At 43.5% G+C, this 24,528-nt stretch overlaps 1 protein-coding gene across 2 annotated transcripts in view; it reads right to left on the bottom strand.

Moving 5' to 3' along the window:
* rassf4a (Ras association domain family member 4a) overlaps window positions 1-24,528 on the bottom strand; it is a 143,047-nt gene that overhangs the window by 103,165 nt on the left and 15,354 nt on the right. For both annotated transcript variants that reach the window (XM_059946804.1, XM_059946805.1), the window contains exons 2-3: window positions 14,986-15,079; window positions 7,534-7,609 (exon numbers count right to left, since the gene is read on the bottom strand). In XM_059946804.1, coding sequence (XP_059802787.1) covers window positions 7,534-7,609; window positions 14,986-15,044 — 135 coding nt within the window. In that variant the 5' untranslated portion in view covers window positions 15,045-15,079. The remainder of the gene's footprint in view (window positions 1-7,533; window positions 7,610-14,985; window positions 15,080-24,528) is intronic.

Below are 24,528 nucleotides of genomic sequence, written 5' to 3'. Positions count from 1 at the left end.
TTATATGGTTATATGGTTATATGGTTATCTGCAATTTGTCGATACACAAGGGTGTGGATATTAAACTGAGATTGTAATGCAGGAACTGGTTGTAAATTTGTTCATTTTGTTTTAAGACCCTCTTCCAGCACTAAAACATCCAGAACAGATAAAGGAATTAAAACCCGAAAAAGTATTTGTTGTCCTGAGTGTGTACTTTTCCCCAGGCTACAAAATATATAGTAGGGTGTATGGAGGGGCTAACTAGAATGGCTGATCAGATTAATTGCCTGGGGGAAGAGACTTTTAAAATGGCATGAAGTTTTTGTTTTAATAGCCCTACAGTGCTTTCCAGAACAGGTTTTTGAAAGGCAGTTTGAAGGGTGGGTATTGTCCATGGCTGAGGTGAGGATGCTGTCTATGGTTGAAGTGTAGAATTGTACTAGTATGTTCTCTCTCTTCTAAATTCCAGTTTTCAGACGATTTGAATGTTGGTTGTAACTGTGAGGAGGATAACTTTTGACTAAAGGAAGATATGGATGGGCAAAAAAGCCACAAGTGAATTCAGTCCAGAGAAGTGCAGACAAGTGCACCTGAGGAGGTGCAACAGGCAAGGGAGCCCACAATAAATGGCACAACATTTAGTGGTGTGGAATCCTTAAAGGCCAAAGTCAAACTAAGTTTATTATCAAGATACGTAATAATTATCATATATTATCTTGAGACTCTTTCTTACAGGCATTCACAAGAAAATAAAGAATTGCAACAGAATTTATGAAAACTATACATACACAAAAACTGACAAGCAACCAAAGTGTAAAAGAAGACAGTGGCAAACAATAATAACTGAGTTGTAGAGTCCATGAAAGGAAGTCTGTAGGTTGTGGGATCAGTTCGGAGTTGAGCTGAGACATTGAAGTTATCCCCCCAGTTCAGGCACCCGATGGCTGGGCACTGAGGTGCTGTTTTCCTTCACTGGCTGAGCCAAAGAACACGAGTAGGGAACTTATCTTGGGTTAGCACACAGGATGAACAGGAGAGATGCCAAGTTTGGAAAGCTCTTTCTCTGAGGAAATTCTGAAGGAGTTGTTTATCTTGAAACAGAGGAAGCTGAGAGAGGATTAAATTCAGCAGTGTAAAATTCCGAGGAATCCGGAGCGAGAGAATAACTAATGACCTAATTTCCTGAGCACATGAGTCAAAAGCCAATTTGCTCACTGTTGGGGGTGGGTTGCACTGTAGTGTAGCTGTTATCGTAACAGTATTGCAGCCCCAGAAAACCAGGTTCAATTCCATCTCTGTCTGTAAAGATTTTGTACTTTCTCCCTACGACAAGGTCCCCCATGGGAGGCTGGGCTGTTAAGAAGGTTCAGTCGCTTGGCATTCAGGATGAGGTAGTAAACTGGATTAGACGTTGGGAGAAGTCAGACAGAGCATCTTAGATTGAAGGACTGTTAGAAGTGTGTTTGCTGCAGGGATCGGTGCTGGGTCCTTTTTTGTTTGTCATCTGTATCAATGATCTGGATGATAATGTGGTTAACTCAATCAGCAAATTTATGGATAACACCATGATTGGGGGGTGTAGCAGACAGTGAGGAAGGTGATCATGGCTTATAGAGGGATCTGCATCATCTCGAAAAATGGGCTGAAAAATGTAGATGAGTATGAGGTTTTGCATTTTGATAGGACCAACCAGGGTAGGTCTTACACAGTGAACATTAAGGCACTGAAGGAGTGTGGTAGAACAGAGGGATCTGGGAATACAGATCCATAATTCATTGTAAGTGGTGTCACAGGTAAATAGGGTTGTAAAGAAAGCTCTTGGCACATTTGCTTTTATAAATCAATGTACTGAGTACAGCAAACACACACAAAATGCTGGAGGAACTCAGCAGGCCAGGCAGCATCAATGGAAAAAAAGTACATTCGACATTCAGGGCCAAGACCCTTCAGCAGGACTGGAGAAAAAAAAGATGAGGAGTGGATTTAAAAGGTGGGGGGAGGGGGAGAAAAACACAAGGTGATAGGTGAAACTGGGAGGGGAAAAGGATGAAGCAAAGAGGTGGGAAGTTGATTGGTGAAAGAGATAAAGGGCTGGAGAAGGGGGAAACTAATAGGAGAGAACAGAAGGCCATAGAAGAAAGAAAAGTGGGGGGGGGGGGGAAGGAAGACCACCAGAAGGAGGTGGTGGGCAGGCAAGGAGTTAAGGTGAGAGAGAGAAAATGGGATGGGGAATGGTGAAGGAGGGGCAGGACAATATTGGAAGTTCGAGAAATCATACCATCAGGTTGGAGGCTACCCCTGCTGGAACATAAGGTGTAGTTGCTCCAATCTGAGTGTGACCTCATTGTGACAGTAGAGGAGTCCATGGATGAGATAGGATGATATGCTGAAACTGTATAAGACATTAGTGAAGCCTAATTTGGTGTATTCTGTGCATTTCTAGTCACCTACCTACAGGAAAGATGTAAATAAGGTTCAAAGAGTGCAGAGAAAATTTACAAAGATGTTGCTAGATCTGGATGACCTGCATTATAATGAAAGATGGACTACATTAGGACTGTATTCTTTAGAACATAGAAGACTGAGAGGAGATTTGATAGAGGTATACAAAATAATGAGGGGTATAGATAGGGTAAATGCAAACAGGCTTTTTCCACTATGGTCAGGTGGGACAACAACCAGAGGTCATGGGTTAAGAGTGAAAGGTGAGAAGTTGAACTGGAACATGAGGGGAAACTTCCATCTCTCAGAGGTCCACTAGAGTGTGGAATAAGCCGCCAGCACAAGTGATGCTTGTGAGCTTGATTTCAACATTTAAGAGAAGCTTGGATAGGTACATGGACAGTAGGGGTAAGGAGGGCTCTGGTCTTGGTACAGGTCAAGGTTTAAGATTCAGAATCTATTTATTTTCAAATAATGTATAAATTATACAACATTGAGATTTGCTTGCTCACAGGTAGCCACAAAGCCTGAAAGAACCCAATTAAAGAAATAAAAAATAAAAATAAACAATCAACCCTCAATGCTCAAGAGAAAGAAAAACAAATATAAAAATCATACAAACAACTGAAGTGTACAACAAGTTTTTGAACCAAAATTGAGTCCTCAGATCCAAACCCCAGAGCAGCCCGCAGCAGGCCCAAAGCTTCACTTATCAATTCATCATATTGGCGGGCACAGAGCACAGCCTCACTGCTGTGGAATGACCATCACAGTTAATATACAAAATCTGTTCTTGTCTCCCATTCTGACACCGTCTTTTCTGCCTATCTGGGCTGGTGTTTAAATTGATCCAATGATGGAACAGCAAAAGGCTCCATGCCCTGGAGAGAGGAGTGAACACTGGGGAGAGTGAGTGAAATTGGTTCTCGCCTCTGATCTGGGCTGATGTCTAAACAGCACATTGTACCTTGCACTTGGACCCAGGCACCACTGCTGTGAAAGGCCCTAGGCCCAGACCATGTTGCCCAGTCACTTGATTTCAGTCCAGATTATGTCACCCAGCCCAAAGCTGCTCTCACGCTTTTCAAATAAGCTTGCAGCCAAAAGTGATCCAACCTTGCACCCAAGCCAGTTGAATGAGGATTAGAACTTCTCTACCCAGGCCCCTGACTTCTTTCAGCACCCTGAGTGATCCAGCCTCACTCCCGGGCCAGTTGAATGAGCATCGGAACTTCTCTACCCAGGCCCCTGACTTCTTTCAGCACCCTGAGTGATCCAGCCTCACTCCCGGGCCAGTTGAATGAGCATCGGAACTTCTCTACCCAGGCCCCTGACTTCTTTCAGCACCCTGAGTGATCCAGCCTCACTCCCGGGCCAGTTGAATGAGCATCGGAACTTCTCTGCCTGGGATTCTGCAGCACACCATCTTGGCTCATTTCCTGAACTCACCTCACCATCGTTTACCCCTTCACTACTTGCACTGATAATTTAATACAGTTTCCTCAGAAAAGGTATTTTCTGGTGATGTTTTTAGTTGGATTTTTTTTTAGCTTTTTGTCTACCAGATGCTCTCGCATATATTCAGTAGCACCATTTTAACCAGAAGTGGGTTGTTTGGAGAGGGCAGTTTTAAAGGTTCTGGCGTAGAGCAGGTGGACCTGGTCCAGTGCTCTATGACTCTATGATTGAGTGGGTTTCCTCCTGGTGCTCTAGCTTCCTCCCACATTCCAAAGACATATGTACCGATAGATTAACGGGTCTCATGGTTGTAATTGGGCTGTGTGGGCTTGTTGGGCCACAGGGGTCTGTTACTGTCTTGTGCCTCTAAATAAAAATATGAAATCATTACACAGTACACTCAGACTGATCAGGGCAATACAATAACAAGTCAGAATGAAGCGTAACAGCTACAGACACTGTAAGGTGCCGAGCAGACAGATGATAGGTCATAACGAGGTAGATGGTGAGCTCAAGAACCCATCTTACGGAACCACTTATGACGGTGGTGTAGAAGCTCTCCTTGAGCTTGGAGCTGCATGCTTTCAGGCTTTTGTGCTTTCTGCCCAACAGGATGAGGGGGAAGAGAGAATGGTCAGATCGGGAGGGGTCTTTGATTATGCTGGCAGAGAGGGGCATGCAAAGAGAAGGGGCTGGTTACTCTGATTTGTGGAGCTGTGCCTGCTCCCCACAAGATGGAGATGGGGATGGAAGCAATAAAGGTACAGAGAGAGGGAAGATAGAAATAGAACAAGTGAGTGAATAACAAAGGTGGAAAAGAAATCTTTATCATTCATGTTCTTTGTTGAAGGATACCTGCTCACAACACCTCTGACCACCAGATGTGATCTAGTTAAATACAGTTAAAAACAATGGAACATTCCAGATTCAAAATAGTTTAATGCCATTTCCAGTACACAAGTGTAAAGGAGAATGAAGTAATTGTCACTCTGGATCCGATGCAGCACGATAAAAAACAAATAACACATAATAATAAAACGCAGAATAAATATAAATACGTAAGGTAGCTTATATATGTACCGTAGATTCCGGACTACAGAGCGCACCTGATTAAAAGCCGCACGCTCTAATTTTAGAAAGAAAATCAATTTTGTACTTGTACAGGCCGCACCGGATTTTAAGCCGCAGGTGTCCCATGTTGTAATATGAGATAGTTACACAGAAAGATATTACACGTGAGGATTTTTTAACTTTTAATTAAATCTGTATGGTAACATAAACTAATACATATTGCAAATGCTTTTTCTCGAACAGTGCCTGTAACACAACTACTTTTAAATATACATACGTATCGGTAACACACAAATTAAGTTGCATATACTTTTTTACTGAACAGTGCACGAACAACATTCCAATATCTCCTAACGACTGGTAAAAAAAATATATACTGCAGCCTACCAGGAAAAGTTATTGATCGCCTTTAACTTAAAAGCTGCATCATATGCTTTTCTTCGAGTGTTTTCCATGTTGATGAGGGTCAGTACAAATGACTGATTTACAATAATTTAATCGTGAAAGTGCGCTTGATTTATCGTACAATTTCATTGGACCTCTGTGAACTACTCATCAATTTTATTGGTCTTGCTATGATCCCAGCCCCCTCCTTTGTGAGAATTGCAAGAGCACCCGTCGAAGGGGGGGGGGGGGGTCAGTAGACCCAGTACGAGAGAGAGAGAGAGAAACGTGCCAAATTGCACGTCCCACCCGGGATACAGAATAAGACGACAACGACTATTGTCTCATGGAGACCACGTGAAAAGCCCTCGGGCAAGGTGGGCTGGTTGAGAGAGAGATTGCATCATCCCAACCTGAATGACACCTGCGACCCCGTGAGGAAGTATAAAGGAGAGTCTCAGGGGGACAGCCCCCTCAGACGCACCAAGAAGACATGAGAGTGATCCTGCCGCAGCGGGAAGCCATTATGAAGGAAGCCACGTGCGTTCGATTCCAGGATTGGAATTTGTGGCTGAAATCACAGAAAACCGCTTTTAACTAACATCAGGGCGAGGAAACCAACGCTCCCCCGATTTCACGGAAGATTCATCAAGACTCGGCAAGTTCTTACTCTTCTCCCCCAATCTCTCTCTCTCGGTCGCTCCACATGAAACCCAGCGATTTTCAAAGGGCTGAGGCCTGCAGACTTTCTGAGTGACTTTTATATTTCCAACGGACAATCTATTAACCCCTAGACATCAGCAGAGCTCACTTAATGATGATTATTATTATACCCGCGCTTTAGATTGAGTGTTGACGATGTGCACTATCTGAATGTATGTATTAACCCTACTTTTGTGTCCCTTTATAAATAAAACGTTTGAAAATAGTGACATCAGACTTCAACGGACCTCTCTATCTTTGCTGGTAAGTTCCCCAGTTACGGGATTCATAACAGTCTACTGTTACGAGGCAAAATGTTTTTGGCGGCATGAAAAAAAAACATGCATTAGCCGCACCGTAGTATAGGCTGCAGTGTTGCTGCAGTGTTCAAAGCGTGGGAAAAAAGTAGCGGCTTATAGTCCGGAATTTACGGTAGATTGATTGTATGTACATCAAGTGACTCAAGGTACAGGAAAGTCTGTACAGAAGGTGACTGACAGGAAATGATAAAGTAGTGTTAGTTGGGATTGTGGAGGGGTGGGTTAGTGGGTGGAGTTGTGGACCATTCTGACTGCTTGAGGAAATTAACTGTTTTTGAGTCTGGTGGCCCTGCCATGGATGCTATGTAGCCTTTTCCCTGAGGACAGTGGGACAAACAACCCATGAGGAGGATGACTGGGATCTTTCACGATGTTACTGACCCTTTTCTGGCATCTTTCTGTATATATGTCCTTGAAGGTAGGTAGGCTGGTGCCAGTAATGCTCAGCCTATTCAGATGCATTCTGAGAAAATAAAGTCTGTTGCTGGATCCCTGAGCTCCTGCTGCGTCACTGCTGTAAGAAGGTGACTCAGCAGAGAGATCATTTCTATTCAGAAATGGCTAGTGCCAGTCTTTCCTGGAGTTCCAGCCCGTGAACTTACAGGAATCAAGGCTCAGTGCTCCCTCTCACTACCATCACTCACTCCTACATCCCTATTCTGTGTTCACTTCCACTACCATGGGAGAAAATAAGTCATTTGTGTTTCAGATGTGGAGGTGTGGATGAGATCAGCTGATCAGATGTATTGGCCTGGATTCTGGCATCTTCCCCCTCCCTTCCAGCCTTGAAGAAGAGTCTCGGCACAAAAAATCGGCTGTTTATTCATTTCCATAGATTCTGCCTGACCTGCTGAGTTCCTCCAGCATTTTGCGTCTGTCGTCCTGGATTGGCCTTGAGCTGCTGAGCAGCTCCTTCCTAGCTTGGCCATAACTTGTTTCAAATACTCATGTAAGTTCATCTCTTGGTGAAACTGGTGATGGGTAAGACCATATGAACGGAAAATGATGATTTAATCGTTAACACAATGGAGAATTACAGAATCTATTTCCTCAGATTACAGTCTGAGAGAAACACTTTGACAGTATCAGCAGACATTACACATGATTTCATCACCCTGTACATCACGACGCAGTGTTGTGCAAACTGACAAGCCAGAGTGAAAAACTGTCCTACCTCTTTATGCCTTAACTGGAAACTCTTCCCTTCTTGGTAGCAGTTGTAGGTCTTCAGAAGCATTAACAGTTCTGACCTGGATTATGAAGATAAAATGCAGATTATTAAATGTTAAATATGATAATGATATCTGTAAGTAAATTAATTAAGGTAGACACAAACACACGAGATGCTGGAAATCCAGAGCAACACACACAAAATGCTGAAGGAACTCAACAGGTCAGGCAGCATGTTTGGAAATGAATAAACAATTGGCATTTTGGGCCAAGACCCTTATTCAGGCCTGGAAAGGAAGGGGTAAAACACCAGAATAAGAAGATGGAGAGGAAGGGAAGGTGGACAATCTAGGTAATGATAAGTAAAACCTGATGGGTTTGGGAGTGGGGAGGAAGCTGGGAGGTGATAGGTGGAAAAGGTAAAGGGCTAGAGAAGGAGGAATCTAATAGGAGAGAGAGTGGACCATGGGAGAAAGGGAAGAAGGAGGGTCACTGGGGGAAGCGATAGGCAGGTGAGGAGGACAGGTATACACGAGAGACAGCAGATATTGGAATCTGGAGCAAAGAGCTATCTACTGGAAGTAGTTGAGTGAACTCGGCCTTTTCTCCTTGGAGTGATGGATGTTGAGAGGTGACCTGATAGAGGTGTATAAGATGATGAGCGGCATTGATCATGTGAATAGTCAGAGGCTTCTTCCTGGGGTTGAAATGGCTAACCCAAGGGGGCACAGTTTTAAGGTGCTTGGAAATAGGTACTGAGGAGATGTCAGGGGTAAATTTTTTACACAGAGTGGTGGGTGTGTGGAATGCACTGCTGGCGGCAGCGACTGAAATGAATACAATAGGGTCTTTTAAGAGTCTTTTAAATAGGTACATGGGGCTTAGAAAAATAGAGGGCTATGCAGTAGGGTAATTCTAGGCAGTCTCTATAGTAGGTTAGTTACATGGTTGGCACAACATTGTGGGCAGGAGGGCCTGTAATATGTTGTAAATTTCTAAGTCCTCTGTAACTCTGGTGGTTAGGGAGTATCTGCTGGGGGGATGACTGGTTGAGACCCTACTCTGTCCTAATGAAGTTCTCAACCCAAAACAGTGAACATTCCTCTCCTCCCATATACCCCTCCTACTTCAGGCATTCTCTCTTCTCCCCTCTCATCAGGGAGAATATACAAAAGCATTTTCAAGCATGTTGAAGCTTGAGAAAATGTACCACCAGGCTCAAGGGCAGCTTCTACCCTGCTGTTATCTGACTCTTGGACAAACCTCCTGTACACTACAGTGGCCCTTGCATTTTATTTGTTTCCTATGTCTTAGGGTGAAGCAGGAAAGGTAAATCAGCCTCTACTTATTTTTGTGCTGAGGTTCTTGAGATCATGGAGACCATGGTCCAGAAGCCTGGCCTGGAATTGGAGAACTGTCCATGTGTGTGGCTGGGACGGTGCAGAAGAGCTTGTTTCACTGTTGCTGCTTTGATTGCATTGTTTGTTCTGTGTTGTTCTGCTGAGCATTGTGATAATGCATGTTGTCCCCATATGCTGACCCCAGCATATGTGCTGGTTGTTAACATAAATGACACATTTCACTGTGAAGTACATTTGAATGTACATGTGATAAATAAATCTTAATGTGAACATGAATCTGTATCTCAAAACATTTCATTTCTACAGTTTTACTTTATATTTGTTTTCACGTGGTGATGGGAGCCACGGACATCGTATCTCAACTTTCCCTTTTAATCACTCCAAGCACTCACTTCCGTCTTGAGAGGCTGTGGCCACGTCTTGCTCTAAACAATGAACTGGATGTAGTTTCCATTCATAAAATTATGGTTAACATAACCACAACCAATGACCTTTCTGACTGAATGAAAGATGCACAATCCAGTATCTTTCTGACAAAGAAGATTGCAGATGCAGGAACTCAGCAGGTCAGGCAGCATCTGCAGAGGGAAAAAGTCAGTCAATGCTTTGGGTCCAGATGAGGGGTCTCAGCCCAAAACATCGACTGTCCAATTCCTCCCACAGATGCTGCCTGACCCGCTGAGTTTCTTCAGCAGTTGTGTGTTGATCCATTCTTTTGCCAACATTCTATTGAAAAACATTTCTAAATACTAACATTTCATTGGTACAAAAACACAAATGCCCACAAACAAAGACAGCAGAAAGTGGTGAATGCAGCTCAGTCCATCACAGGAAAAGTCCTCCTCACCATTGAGCACATCTATGAGGGGCACTACCACAAGAAAGATGTGTCCATTTTAAGACTCGGAAGAGGGGAAGAATTAGGCTAATCAACCCATCGTTTCTGCACCACCATTTCATCATGGCTGATCCATTTTCGACAGAGGATGAGAAGTAACCTGATAGAGGTGTATAAGATGATGAAGTGCATTAATTGTGTGGATAGTCAGAGGCTTTTTCCCAGGGCTGAAATTGCTAACACGAGTGGGGGGCATAGTTTTAAGGTGCTTGGAAGTAGGTACAGAGGGATGTCAGGAGTAAGTTTTTTTATGCAGAGCGTGGCGAGTGCGTGGAATGGGCTGCCGGCGACAGTGGTGGAGGCGGATATGATAGGGTCTTTTAAGAGACTCCTGGATGGGTCAGAATCAGAATCAGATTTATTATCATCATCATGTGATGTGAAATTTGTTAGCTTTGCACATGAAGCTTAGAAAAATAGAGGGCTGTGGGTAACCCTGCATAATCTCTAAAGTAAGTACATGTTCGGCACAGCACTGTGGGCTGAAGGGCCTGTATTATGCTGTAGATTTTCTATCTTTCTGTGTTTCTTTTACGTTTTATGTATCTGAAAAAAACATTTTAACCTGTTTGATACTGCTGGCTAGCTTATCTTCATATTTAATCTTTTCTCTCTTTATGGCTTTTTCAGTTGATTTCCTTTTGTTTTTGAAAGCTTTCCAATTCTCTAACTTCCACTAAGTTTTGCTCTATCACATGCCCTCTCTTTTGCCTTTTTGTCGGCTTTCACTTTCCTTGTCGACCTCGGTTGTGTCAAATTGCCTTTAAAATACTCGGGATGTATCTCTCCTGAGCCTTCCAAATTGCTCTCAGAGACTCCAGCCATTCCTGTTCTGCTGTCATCCCTGCTGGTGACATCCATGCATTCAAAAATAACACCTTCATTTCTGCACCTGACACCCTTTTTGATCTTGTCCCCCTTTTACACTGCAACTTATCTCAGTGACTGCCATTTTTCTCTGTCATCTGCCTGTCCTTGCTCACAGTCTCACTATACACTGCAACTACTTCGATACCAACTGCCCCATTCTCAGCCCTGTCCCTCTGGTTCCCAACCTCCTTCCAAATCAGTTTAAGTGCTCCCCAATAGCTTTACGAAACCTTCCAGCAAGGATACTGCCCGTCCTTGGGTTCAGGTGCAACGTATCCCTTTTGTACAGGTAATACCATCCCCAGAAGAAATCTCAATGATCCAGAAATTTGAACCACTGCCCCCTGCATCTGTTCTTCAGCCACACATTCATCTGTCAAATCATCCAATTCTTACCCCCACTGGCGCATGGCACAGGAACACTGCAGAGATTTCTACCTTAGAGGTCCTGCTTTTCAGCTTTCTACCTAACTCCCTATATTCTCTCTTCAGGACCTCCTCCCTTTTCCTGACTATGCAATTGGTGCCAAGGTGTACCAAGACTTCTGGCTGCTTACCTGCCGTGGATCTGATCTATGGCCAACCCTGATCCTGGTAACATACCATCTGGGTGTCTCTTTCACGTCCACTGAATCGCATGTCTACTCCTCTAGCTAAGGAATCCCCTATCACTACTGCACTACTCTTCGCTCCTCTTCCCTTCTAAACCACAGCACCAGACTCAGTGCCAGTTGCTGCGACTTCTCTCCAGTAGGTCGTCCCACCCAACATTATCCAAAGCAGTAAACCTGTTACTGAGGGGAACGGACACAGGGGTACACTGCATGGGCTGCCTATTTCTCTTCCTTTTCCTGTCAGTCACCCAGGTACCTCCCTGTTGCAACTTAGGAGTGACTACCTCCCTGTAGCTTCTATCTTTCGCCCCCTCAGTTTCCCGTATCAGCTGAAGGTCCAGTTCCTTAACATGGTCCCTGAGGAGCTGCAGCTCGATGCACCTGGTGCAGATGTGGTTATTCAGGAGGCTGGAGGTCTCCCAGAATTCCCACATCTCACACAAAGAACACAACACAGCCTCAGGAGCCAGTCTCACTGCTCCGGATGACAAGCTGGTTTAAGATGGTGCTACTGAAGATGAGTGGTTCCTAAAGCAAGAAATACAGCTAAATACTTTATTGATAATTTTTTTGTGGAAAACTGTGGTAGACGACCTTTGGAAACAATGAAGAGGTGAGCGAATGTGAGACTGACTTGGTGGTTGAGGAGTGTGGGTGTGATGTGGAATCGGAGCAAGGTTGCAGCACGTTCATGGAAAAGTGGTTGGGATGAGATTGAGACATGGTTGAGATGGAGTTGGGGTGTGCGAAGTGGAGAAAAGTTGGAGTGGAGGAGTTTCAGAGCACATCCTCCTATATCAAGAGTGAGGTTGGATCAATCTAAGATGCTAGGTCAATTTGAAAAGGATGCACTTGGGCCTGAATGTGGTGGCCCGGGTCCCAGTGCAAGGGATGACCAGCTTTTTGGACAACTTAAACGTTGAGCTAGATGGATTGAAAAGGCTGGGTATCAGGACGAGGCAAAGGTCGCTCTGCACCGTTTACTATGCTCCCTGCAGCACTGAGGCTGTGGCCACCAACAAAAATTAGCTAGAATTGGACATGGAATGGTTTATTATTGGAATAGTAATAATTATTGAGATGAGACCCTTCATCTGGACCAGAAACATCGACTGTCCATTTCCCTCCACAAATGTTGCCTGAGCCACTGAGAAAATTAACTCTTGCTCCAGATTGAGCAAATTGTGTCTGCTCCAGATTTCCTGCATCTGCGGTCTCTTGTGTCTCTAAAATAGTAGATTGTGCATCTTTCATTCAGTCTGAAAGCTGATTTACCAGTAATTTTAAGAATGGAAACTGCTTACAATTCATTATTTATAATAAGATGTGGTCACAACCTCGTGAGACAAAGGGAGTAGCTGGAGTGATTACAAGGTTATGACGTCTGTGCCTAACAGCGTCTCTCAATAAGGATCTATCATTCTATTTCTCTCATTCACTAAATAACTTTTGATACAATGTTTCTAGAATTGAGAAAAGTAAAATAAGACGTGATTTAAAAATAATCACCAAGCCCTGATCGTATCAGTAGTGCTGGCGTGGATATGGTTGAGAGCTTCATGTTCCTAGCTGTAAACATCACCAGTAGCCGGTCCTGGTCCAACCATAGAGACTCCACAGACAAGCAGGCTCACCATTGCAAATACTTCTTCAGAAACCTCAGGAAATTTGACATTTGTCAGTTGACCCTCACAGCTTGGAATGGCAACTGCTCTGCACAGACTGCAAGAAACAGCAGAGGTGTGGACACAACTCAGCACATCACAGGGACCAGCCTCTACACTTCCTACCGCCCTGGTAAAGCAGCCAGCATAATCAAAGATCCCCACCCTGGTCATTCCCTCTATTTTCTGCTCCCCACTGGGTATAAGATACCAGTGAGTGAGGGAGGAAGTGCCACGGAAAGAATTCTGACAGGTTGCATCATCACTTGGTATGGGGGCCCCGATGCACAAGATCGAAAGAAGGCTGTAGACTCAGGCAGCTCCACCAAAGCACAAGCCTCCCCTAGTATCAAGCAAATCTTCAAAAGGCAGTGCCTCAGAAAGGTGACATCCACCATGAAGGACACTCACTGGAGGTCTTGCAATGCTCCCTCTCCCAGCAGTTGGAAATGCTTCCCAAGATCAACCAGGGATAGGCAATTAACGATGCCATTGCTAGCAGCACCCATCTTCATAAACACTGATTTTGAGGGCACCGAAAGAGATATGACTCAGATGGAGACATAGTTCTTGTTGAATGCAGATGGTCAAAAATAAATGTCTTTGCTCTAAAGAACTTGCTGGCTGTATTTCAATTAGCTACTGTGTTTCACACTGATGGTAATTGCTCATAGTGTTTTGCATTTTGCAGTCATGAAAACACTAGAAAGATGCAAGGACTCTATTGCAGGGGGCGAGAGAGAGAGAGAGAGAGAGAGGGAGAGAGAGAGAGGGGGAGGGAGAGAGAGAGGGGGAGGGAGAGGGAGAGGGGGAGAGAGAGGGAGAGGGAGAGGGAGAGGGAGAGGGAGAGGGAGAGGGAGAGGGAGAGGGAGAGGGAGAGGGAGAGGGAGAGGGAGAGGGAGAGGGAGAGGGAGAGGGAGAGGGAGAGGGAGAGGGAGAGGGAGAGGGAGAGGGAGAGGGAGAGGGAGAGGGAGAGGGAGAGGGAGAGGGAGAGGGAGAGGGAGAGGGAGAGGGAGAGGGAGAGGGAGAGGGAGAGGGAGAGGGAGAGGGAGAGGGAGAGGGAGAGGGAGAGGGAGAGGGAGAGGGAGAGGGAGAGGGAGAGGGAGAGGGAGAGGGAGAGGGAGAGGGAGAGGGAGAGGGAGAGGGAGAGGGAGAGGGAGAGGGAGAGGGAGAGGGAGAGGGAGAGGGAGAGGGAGAGGGAGAGGGAGAGGGAGAGGGAGAGGGAGAGGGAGAGGGAGAGGGAGAGGGAGAGGGAGAGGGAGAGGGAGAGGGAGAGGGAGAGGGAGAGGGAGAGGGAGAGGGAGAGGGAGAGGGAGAGGGAGAGGGAGAGGGAGAGGGAGAGGGAGAGGGAGAGGGAGAGGGAGAGGGAGAGGGAGAGGGAGAGGGAGAGGGAGAGGGAGAGGGAGAGGGAGAGGGAGAGGGAGAGGGAGAGGGAGAGGGAGAGGGAGAGGGAGAGGGAGAGGGAGAGGGAGAGGGAGAGGGAGAGGGAGAGGGAGAGGGAGAGGGAGAGGGAGAGGGAGAGGGAGAGGGAGAGGGAGAGGGAGAGGGAGAGGGAGAGGGAGAGGGAGAGGGAGAGGGAGAGGGAGAGGGAGAGGGAGAGGGAGAGGGAGAGGGAGAGGGAGAGGGAGAGGGAGAGGGAGAGGGAGAGGGAGAGGGAGAGGGAGAGGGAGAGGGAGAGGAGAGAGAGAGAGAGAGAGAGAGAGAGAGAGAGAGAGAGAGAGAGAGAGAGAGAGAGAGAGAGAGAGAGAGAGAGATTATGAAGTCAATCTGAAAATTCCCCAGATGCCAGAATAAGAGGGTAGGAGGAGGGGAAGGAGTACAAATTGGCAAGTGATAGGTGAGAGGTTAGACACGTGCTGGGGGAGGAGGAATGAAGAGAGAATCTGGCAGGTGATAGGTGCTAAAGAGATAATGGGCTTTAAAAGTAGGAACCCGATAGGAGAAGAAAGTGGATGTGTTGGTTGTCAATGCAAATGACACATTTCATTGTTTCAAGGTACATGATAAAGAAATCTAAATCTGAATCTGGAAGTGATGGGCTTCACTTACTTTGAAATGAATTTCTCTTCGCTGATTTTAACAAGAGCAGTGTGCTGACTTCCCTCCATCTCTTCTTTATGGTTGGCCCCTCTCTAAAGTCCGTCTACCTGGAAGAAAAGGGGGGGTTGTTACATCACAAACAACCACTTCTGTTAACAATAATTTATCTTCAAAAATAATGTTCCAGGTAGAACCAGGCAGTGGTATGTATCACAGTAACCCTCATTCTCAGAGCAAAACATAAGTCTAGGCATGTTTTGGAAATATCATTCTGTTGATGAAAGATGGAAAGGAACTGAACATACAGCAAGTTATAACTAGTTAGATCATAAATTGGTCAAACCAGTGACAGATATGTTAAATAAGCCTTACAGAATAAAGAAAGTATAATGTAGATTTACAGCAGCAATTCATTAAGTAACTCCATTTGTGTTGTGTATTAGAAATATTTCTCTTTCCCTACTTTCAAAAAGAACTTCAAGTTTAATCAGTTCCTTTTGAGGTTGAACCTGCAAAAAGAGAACCGAGTCTTATGAATCTGCTTTCAGTCATCAGACAGCATTTTCACAATGTGCTCAGATCAAAAAGAGAGAGTCATTATCAGTGGGTATGTGGTTAATACGGGAACTTGGCCAAATGTGAAGCATTGTGCCTTAGTAGATCAATGTACTGAAACAGTATACTGTTAAGATCCTTAACTGTGTTGGTGAGCAGAGGTATCCTGGAGTCCAAGTTCATAACTCCCTGAAAGTGGTTACACAGGTTGATAGCATGGTTAAGAAGGCCAATGGCATACTTGCCTTTATTAGTCAAGGCACTGAGTTCAAAAGTTATGATGCAGCTTCATTAAACTCCAGCATCTACAGTATTGCATACAGTTCTGGCCTCCTCATTATAGAAAGGATGTTGACGTTTTGGAGAGGGTGCAGAAGAGAGTTACCAAGATTGCCTGGATTAGACAGCATGTACTATAATGAGAGGTCGGGCAAACTTGGGTTGTTTTCTCCAGAGTGGCGGAGGCTGAGGGGGACACTGACAGAGGTTTATGAGATTTTGAGTGGCATAGGTAGAGTAGGTAGGGAATATCTTTTATCCAGGGTTGAAATGTCTAATGCCAGAGGGATGCATTTAGGATGAGAGGTGGTAATTTCAAAAGAGATGTTAGGTGCCTGGAATGTGCTGCCTGGGGTGGTGATAGAGGCAAATACATAAGAGATTTTTAATGGACATTTAGATAGGCACATGAATGTGAGAAAATGGAAGGATCTGGACATTGTGTAGGCAGAAGAGATTGATTTAGTTGGCTATTTGATTAATTATTTGTTTGGTTTGGCAGAAGATAGTGGGCTGACAGACCTGTTCCTGTCTGTATTTTTCTATGTTCTGTGCAATTGTTTCCAGTAAGAACTAGTGTTAACTGTAATCCAGACCCAACCTCTTTATTGGTAATTGAGAACAGTAATTGGATTTGACATCACATGGTGCAACTAGGCAGACATAAACTGCTATTGGACACTTCTTTTCACGTTATAGGTCAACAATTTGGATAACAGAATTGATGGCTTTGTGGCCAAGTTTGCAGATCATACAAAGATAGGTGGAGGGGCAGGTAGTGTTGAAGAAGCAGGAATCTACAGAAGGATTTGCATAGATTGTGAGAATGGTCAAAGAAGTATCAAATGGAAAATAATGTAGGGAAAGGTATAACCATGCACTTTGGCAGAAGTCAAAAAGGCATGAATTATTTTCTAAATGGGCAGAAAATAAAAAAAAAATTGATGTGCAACGGACTTGGGAGTCCTCGTGCGGATTGAGTTGGTTGTAAGGAAGACAAACACAATGTTAGTTTCCATTTTGAGAGGACTAGAGTATAAGAAGCAAGGATATAATACTGAGGCTTTATAAGGTTTTGGTCAGACTGCACTTTCAGTATTGTGAGCAGTTTTGGGCTGCTTATCTAAGAAAAGATGTGCTGGCGTCGTAGAGGATCATTCCAGGAATGAAAGGGTTCATGAATGAGGAGCGTTTGATGGTTGTACATCTTAACTCACTGTAATTTAGAAGAATGACAGGGCATCTCATTGAGACCTCTTGAATATTTAAAGGTCTAGATAAAGTGGATGTAGAGAGGATATTTCTATAGTGGGGGAGTCTAGGACCGGAGGGTACAGCCTCAGAATAGAAGGATGCAGCTTTAGAACAGAGATGAGATGGAATTTCTTTAGCCAAAGGCTGGTGAATCTATGGAATTCATTGCCATGGACAGTTGTGGAGGACAAGCCATTGGGTATATTTAAAGCAGAAATGAACAGGTTTTTGGTTAGTCAGGGTGTCAAAGGTTATGATGAGAAGGCAGGAGAATGAGCTCCAGTGGGATAATAAGTGAGCCATGATGGAATGGTGGAACAGACTTGATGGGCTGAGTGGCAAAATTCTGCTCCTTATGTTTTATGGTGTTATCTCCCAGTACCATCACTTCATGATAATGGGCTGTACCATGTAGTGGTCGATACAGCCCAGTCCATGTCACCACTGAGCACAGACAGAAGGGAAGAGGATAAGGCCATTGTGGTTTGCAATCTATGGAACAGAATCAGCATATGATTTAGTAAAAACTGACCAAATTGTCAGAAGCAGAATCAGAATCAAAATCAGTTTTAATATCACTAGCAAATGTCAAGAAATTAGCTGTTTTGCGGCAGCAGTACATTCCAATACATAATAATAAAGACTATACATTACAAATAGAGCTCTACATTAAAAAAAATAAATTAACTAAGTCAGCTGTAGATGAGTGTGTTCCCACAAAATTGTTTTAGCGTTTCCCCAACCATAAGCCCTGAATGAACAATGAAGTCCAAAACCCGCTGAGAGCCAGATCAGAGGCATTCAAGTCTGGAGATCAAGTTTGCTACAAGAGGTGCAGGTATGATCTCTGGAAAGCCATCTCTAAGTGAAGTGGAGATTCTGGACTAGACTGGAATCAACGAGGGATGCTCGACAGCTGAGGCAGGGTTTGAATGCTATAACCTCCTCTAAAGCTAATTCTTCTGTACCCTACAGCAGAGGGTACAGCAGAGCTCCATTTCCAGTGAAGCTCAGTGTATTTACTTTGATCAACAGAACAGGGAGGATCTATTTCTTTTAGAGCAATGACTCTCATTAGCGCTATGTATTGATCTGTATCTACCTGAGTAATCTGTGCCCATGCATGCATATTTATCTGTGTTTAAACATATGTATTGATCTGTGTCTACACGTGCATATTGATCTGTGTCTACACGTGTATTGATCTGTGTCTACACGCGTATTGATCTGTGTCTACACGCGTATTGATCTGTGTCTACACATGTATTGATCTGTGTCCACACGTGTATTGATCTGTGTCCACACGAGTATTGATCTGTGTCTGCACGTGAGTATTGATCTGTGTCTGCACGTGAGTATTGATCTGTGTCTACACGTGTATTGATCTGTGTCTACACGTGCATTGATCTGCGTCTACACGTGCATATTGATCTGTGTCTACATGTGCGTATTGATCTGTGTCCACACGAGTATTGATCTGTGTCTGCATGTGAGTATTGATCTGTGTCTGCACGTGCGTATTGATCTGTGTCTGCATGTGCGTATTGATCTGTCTCTACACGTGCATTGATCTGTGTCTACACGTGCATATTCATCTGTGTCTACACATGAGTATTGATCTATGTCTACACATATTGATCTGTGTCTACACGTGTATTGATCTGTGTCTACACATGTATTGATCTGTGTCTACACGTGTATTGATCTGTGACTACATGTGCGTATTGATCTGTGTCCACACGAGTATTGATCTGTGTCTGCACGTGAGTATTGATCTGTGTCTGCACGTGCATATTGATCTGTATCTACACGTGTATTGATCTGTGTCTACACGTACATATTGATCTGTGTCTACACGTGTATTGATCTTTGTCTACATGTGCGTATTGATCTGTGTCCACACGAGTATTGATCTGTGTCTGCACGTGAGTATTGATCTGTGTCTACACATGTATTGATCTGTGTCTGCACGTGCGTATTGATCTCTGTCTGCACGTGCGTATTGATCTGTGTCTGCACGTGCGTATTGATCTGTCTCTACACGTGCATTGATCTGTGTCTACACGTGCATATTGATCTGTGTCTACATGTGAATATTGATCTGTGTCTGCACGTGTGTATTGATCTGTTGTCTACACGTGCATATTGATCTGTGTCTATAACCATATAACAATCATGGCACGGAAACAGGCCATCTCGGCCCTCCTAGTCCGTGCTGAACTCTTACTCTCACCTAGTCCCACCTACCCGCACTCAGCCCATAACCCTCCACTCCTTTCCTGTCCATATACCTATCCAATTTTACCTTAAGTGACACAACTGAACTGGCCTCTACTACTTCTACAGGAAGCTCATTCCACACAGCTATCACTCTCTGAGTAAAGAAATACCCCCTTGTGTTTCCCTTAAACTTCTGCCCCCTAACTCTCAAATCATGTCCTCTCGTTTGAATCTCCCCTACTCTCAATAGAAACAGCCTATTCACGTCAACTCTATCTATCCCTCTCAAAATTTTAAATACCTCGATCAAATCCCCCCTCAACCTTCTACGCTCCAATGAATAGAGACCTAACTTGTTCAACCTTTCTCTGTAACTTAAGTGTTGAAACCCAGGTAACATCCTAGTAAATCGTCTCTGCACTCTCTCTAATTTATTGATATCTTTCTTATAATTCGGTGACCAGAACTGTACATAATATTCTAAATTTGGCCTTACCAATGCCTTGTACAATTTCAACATTACCTCCCAACTTCTGTACTCAATGCTCTGATTTATAAAGGCCAGCATTCCAAAAGCCTTCTTCACCACCCTATCTACATGAGACTCCACTTTCAGGGAACTATGCACTGTTATTCCTAGATCTCTCTGTTCCACTGCATTCCTCAATGCCCTACCATTTACTCTGTATGTTCTATTTGGATTATTCCTGCCAAAATGTAGAACCTCACACTTCTCAGCATTAAACTCCATCTGCCAACGTTCAGCCCATTCTTCTAACCGGCATAAATCTCCCTGCAAGCTTTGAAAACCCACCTCATTATCCACAACACCTCCTACCTTAGTATCATCGGCATACTTACTAATCCAATTTACCACCCCATCATCCAGATCATTTATGTATATTACAAACAACATTGGGCCCAAAACAGATCCCTGAGGCACCCCGCTAGTCACCGGCCTCCATCCCGATAAACAATTATCCACCACTACTCTCTGGCATCTCCCATCTAGCCACTGTTGAATCCATTTTATTACTCCAGCATTAATACCTAACGACTGAACCTTCTTAACTAACCTTCCATGTGGAACTTTGACAAAGGCTTTGCTGAAGTCCATATAGACTACATCCACTGCCTTACCCTCGTCAACATTCCTCGTAACTTCTTCAAAAAATTCAATAAGGTTTGTCAAACATGACCTTCCACGCACAAATCCATGCTGGCTACTCCTAATCAGATCCTGTCTATCCAGATAATTATTAATACTATCTCTAAGAATACTTTCCATTAATTTACCCACCACTGATGTCAAACTGACAGGTCTATAATTGCTAGGCTTACTTCTAGAACCCTTTTTAAACAATGGAACCACATGAGCAATACGCCAAACCTCCGGCACAATCCCCGTGTCTAATGACATCTTAAAGATCTCCGTCAGAGCTCCTGCTATTTCTACACAAACTTCCCTCAAGGTCCTGGGGAATATCCTGTCAGGACTCGGAGATTTACCCACTTTTAAATTTCTTAAAAGCGCCAGTACTTCCACCTCTTTAATTGTCATAGGTTCCATAACTTCCTTACTTGTTTCCCACACCTTACACAATTCAATATCCTTCTCCTTAGTGAATACCGAAGAGAAGAAATCGTTCAAAATTTCTCCCATCTCCCTCGGCTCCACACATAGCTGACCACTTTGATTCTCTAAGGGACCAATTTTATCCCTCACTATCCTCTTGCTTTTAATATAACTGTGGAAACCTTTCAAATTTACTTTCACCTTATTTGCCAAACCAACCTCGTATCTTCTTTTAGCTTTTCTAATCCCTTTCTTAAGATTCCTTTTACATTCTTTATACTCCTCGAGCAATTCCTTTACTCCATGCTGCCTATATCTATTGTAGACATCCCTCTTTTTCCGAACCAAGTTTCTAATATCCCTTGAAAACCATGGTGCTTTCAAACCTTTAACCTTTCCTTTCAACCTAACAGGAACATAAAGATTCTGTACCCTCATACTTTCACCCTTAAATGACCTCCATTTCTCTATTACATCCTTCCCATAAAACAACTTGACCCAATCCATTCTCTCTAAATCCCTTCGCATCTCCTCAAAGTCAGCCATTCTCCAATCAAAAATCTCAACTCTAGGTCCAGTCCTGTCCTTCTCCATAATTATATTGAAGCTAATGCTATTGTGATCACTGGACCTGAAGTGCTCCCCAACACATACATCTGTCAACTGACCTATCGCATTCCCTAACAGGAGATCCAACACTGCCCCATCTCTAGTCGATACTTCTATGTATTGAGAGGGTTGAGAGGGTTGAACTGAATTGTGAGAAAGAATAAAGTGGTTGAGCAAAAGGATGCCCCCATGCTTCTTAGCTTAATAGGTACAAGAACATATCATCTCTTATGCAATTTAGGAACCCCTGAAATGCCTGCAAGCAAGATGTTCAATGAAATTGTTCGAATTTTACAAAATCACTGGTGTCCTAAACTGCTGGTATTAGCTGAGAGTATAGATTTTACAAAAGGAATCTGTCAAAGGATGAAAGTATTTCTGAATACATTGTAGAACTGTGCAAACTTTCCCGGTAATGTGACTTTAAAGATGGACTTCCTGATGCCTCAAGGGACAGGCTTGTATGTGGCATGCATAGTCAAAGCATTCAAAAGAGGCTACTGTCTGAAAGAGACCTAACCTTAATGTAGGCATTGACCATTGCAATATCATTAGTGTCTGCAGCAAAGGATGCAGCAGAACTACAGAGAAAAGAGGTTAGAATCTGAAATACACAAAATGTCCCTGAATGGTGCAAAAAACTAGAAATGTTATTGATGTGGTAAACCCTCCCATGATGCAAATGACTGTTGGCTGAAAAGAAGAAGTTTGCAGAGAGTGTAACAGAAAACGTCTCACAGAGAGAATGTAAAAGTCAGATTAAAAATGCAACCAAAGAGAGAAACCACACCGAGTGAAAAGTTTCAACACCAAACTAAGCAAATGTATAAAGTGACTGAATGTGAAACAGAATTAGACAACACAAAGTCTGACAAAGGTGAGCTGTCATTCCTAGAACTGCACAGTATTACTGAAACAGATCACAAAATCATCTGGATCACTATAGATGTGTCTGGTGTAAAAGTGAAAATGGTGCTGGATACAGGGTCAGCTTTGTCTATATTTCCAGAGGCTGACTACAACAGACTGTTTTCTAAGGTACCATTAGAGAAGATCTCAGAGATACGAAAGGCCTACACAGACAAAAAAACGTGTCTCCCAGAGGGAAGCTGAAAGTGAATATGATGTATGAAGGACAAACACAGCAGTTAGAGCTTTATGTGTTGGAAAGTGGAGGGCCAGCACTTATTGGACATGAATGGTTGAGAAAAATCCAACTAGTCAGGCACTCAGTCAAAGCTCTCAATGTGGCATCAACAGGCAATGGCTGCCCAAATGGTAGCACCAACCAGCGACTGTTACAGCTTCTTAATGCTAATGCCAAGGTGTTTGGGAAGGAGATTTTATTTATTTATTTACTTATTTAGTGCAATCGTGAACAATAGCCAGATCAGAAATGTTGATCAAGTTAACTAGTTCCCAAAGAGAACTCCGATAGGCCAATCAGATGGTTCACTGCTGCTCAGTGATGGAACACAAAAAAATCAAATGTACAATTAAGAAACATTAAAAAATAGTAGAAATACTGGAGTACTGGAGTGATGATGATCATGATGAAGTCTGCTGGAGAGAGACATGTATACACATGCTGTCCTCCATAGATTGGTAAACTCAAAACATGAAGGACCAGAACGGAACTGGATGAATTAGAAACACCAAGACTCCATAAAGCTTGTCCAGTACCTTACACACTAACATTAGTGCTGAACTTCAGAGCTTGGACATCTGGAATTCTCTTTAAGTTTGAGTGGAGCGATTGGGCCATGCCCAATGTCCCATTCCAATTCACCTACCAAAGCAACAGGTCTGCAGAAGATACTATTCAAAACTAATTAGTAAACTTTAAGACCTGGTCTCAATGCCCCCTTGTGCAATTGGAACCTGGATTTCTTTACTTGTAGACTCTAGTCAGTTCAGATTGGCAAAATCATCTCCTCCACAATTTCCATCAGTGCAGGAGCAGTTCAGGGATGTGTATTTAGCCCCCTGCTCTACTCAGTTAGTATGAAAACAGTCAACCAAAAACTTTTCACTATCTTATCTGAGCTGTGTTAAACCCAAATCTAATCAAAGTTGCATAAAAGGTCTTAGACTGATACTGATTTTATTGAGAGGACAGGCTGTGACAGGACCTTTGATAATGATTGAGTAATACTGTGATCTTTCACTTCAAATAATCTGCAGTAAAATACTTTTGCTTCCTTGTAACTCATACGGCAAATGTTATAATATCTTGGGTAGTCAATGGAAAATGAGATAAAGACCCTAACCCTTCTTTCTAAAATGAGGATATAATCATAAAACACCTTAAACTAATGACTTGCAAGGGTTTCCTGTCCCTCATTAAGCAGTTCTTGAAAATGGCAGTTAACCTGGGAATTTACTAACCACGTGACTACTATTCCATGATAACAACATGAGGACAGTATAAGTAGGGAGGCTGTGGAGTGAAAGTCCACTGTATTCTACGGTGCACTGTTGTGTTAACACGTTTCACAGTTACTGACGAGTGAAGTACCAAATCCAGTCGTTTTCAACACCCTGGAACACTTGCAAGGTTGGTACAGGCTAAATATAAAATACAAATTAATGGGGACTGTTAGCAACTTCATAACGAATCGCTGTGAATTTCTAAATTGCAATTGGGTTGTTTCTAGGATCGGTGGCTTGTGACACTGGATGACTTATTTCAAACTGAACTTGTCGGGTAGTCATCATCTCAATACTGATTATTGTACGCTGTTTCAGGGACAGAGGTGCTGGGATCTTAAGGCTTTTTCCTTGCTCTTGAATCACAATCAGGTTTATTATCACTGACATACACTCAGTGGGCACTTTATTAGGTACACCTATTCCCTGCTTGTAATAATACTAATACCTAATCAGCCAATCATGTGACAACAGCCCAATGCATAAAAGCATGCAGACATGGTCAAGAGGTTCAGTTGTTGTTCAGACCCAACTTCAGAAAAGGTAGGAAATGTGGTCTATGTGACTTTGACCACGGGATGATTGTTGGTGCCAGATGGGGTGGTTTGAATATCTCAGAAACTGCTGAT

Source organism: Hypanus sabinus, chromosome 21 (genome assembly GCF_030144855.1).
Source record: "Hypanus sabinus isolate sHypSab1 chromosome 21, sHypSab1.hap1, whole genome shotgun sequence".
In the NCBI taxonomy this organism is placed as follows: Eukaryota; Metazoa; Chordata; class Chondrichthyes; order Myliobatiformes; family Dasyatidae; genus Hypanus; species Hypanus sabinus.
The sequence above is the reverse complement of the archived record's forward strand: the minus strand, read 5'-3'. Positions and strand labels throughout refer to the sequence as shown.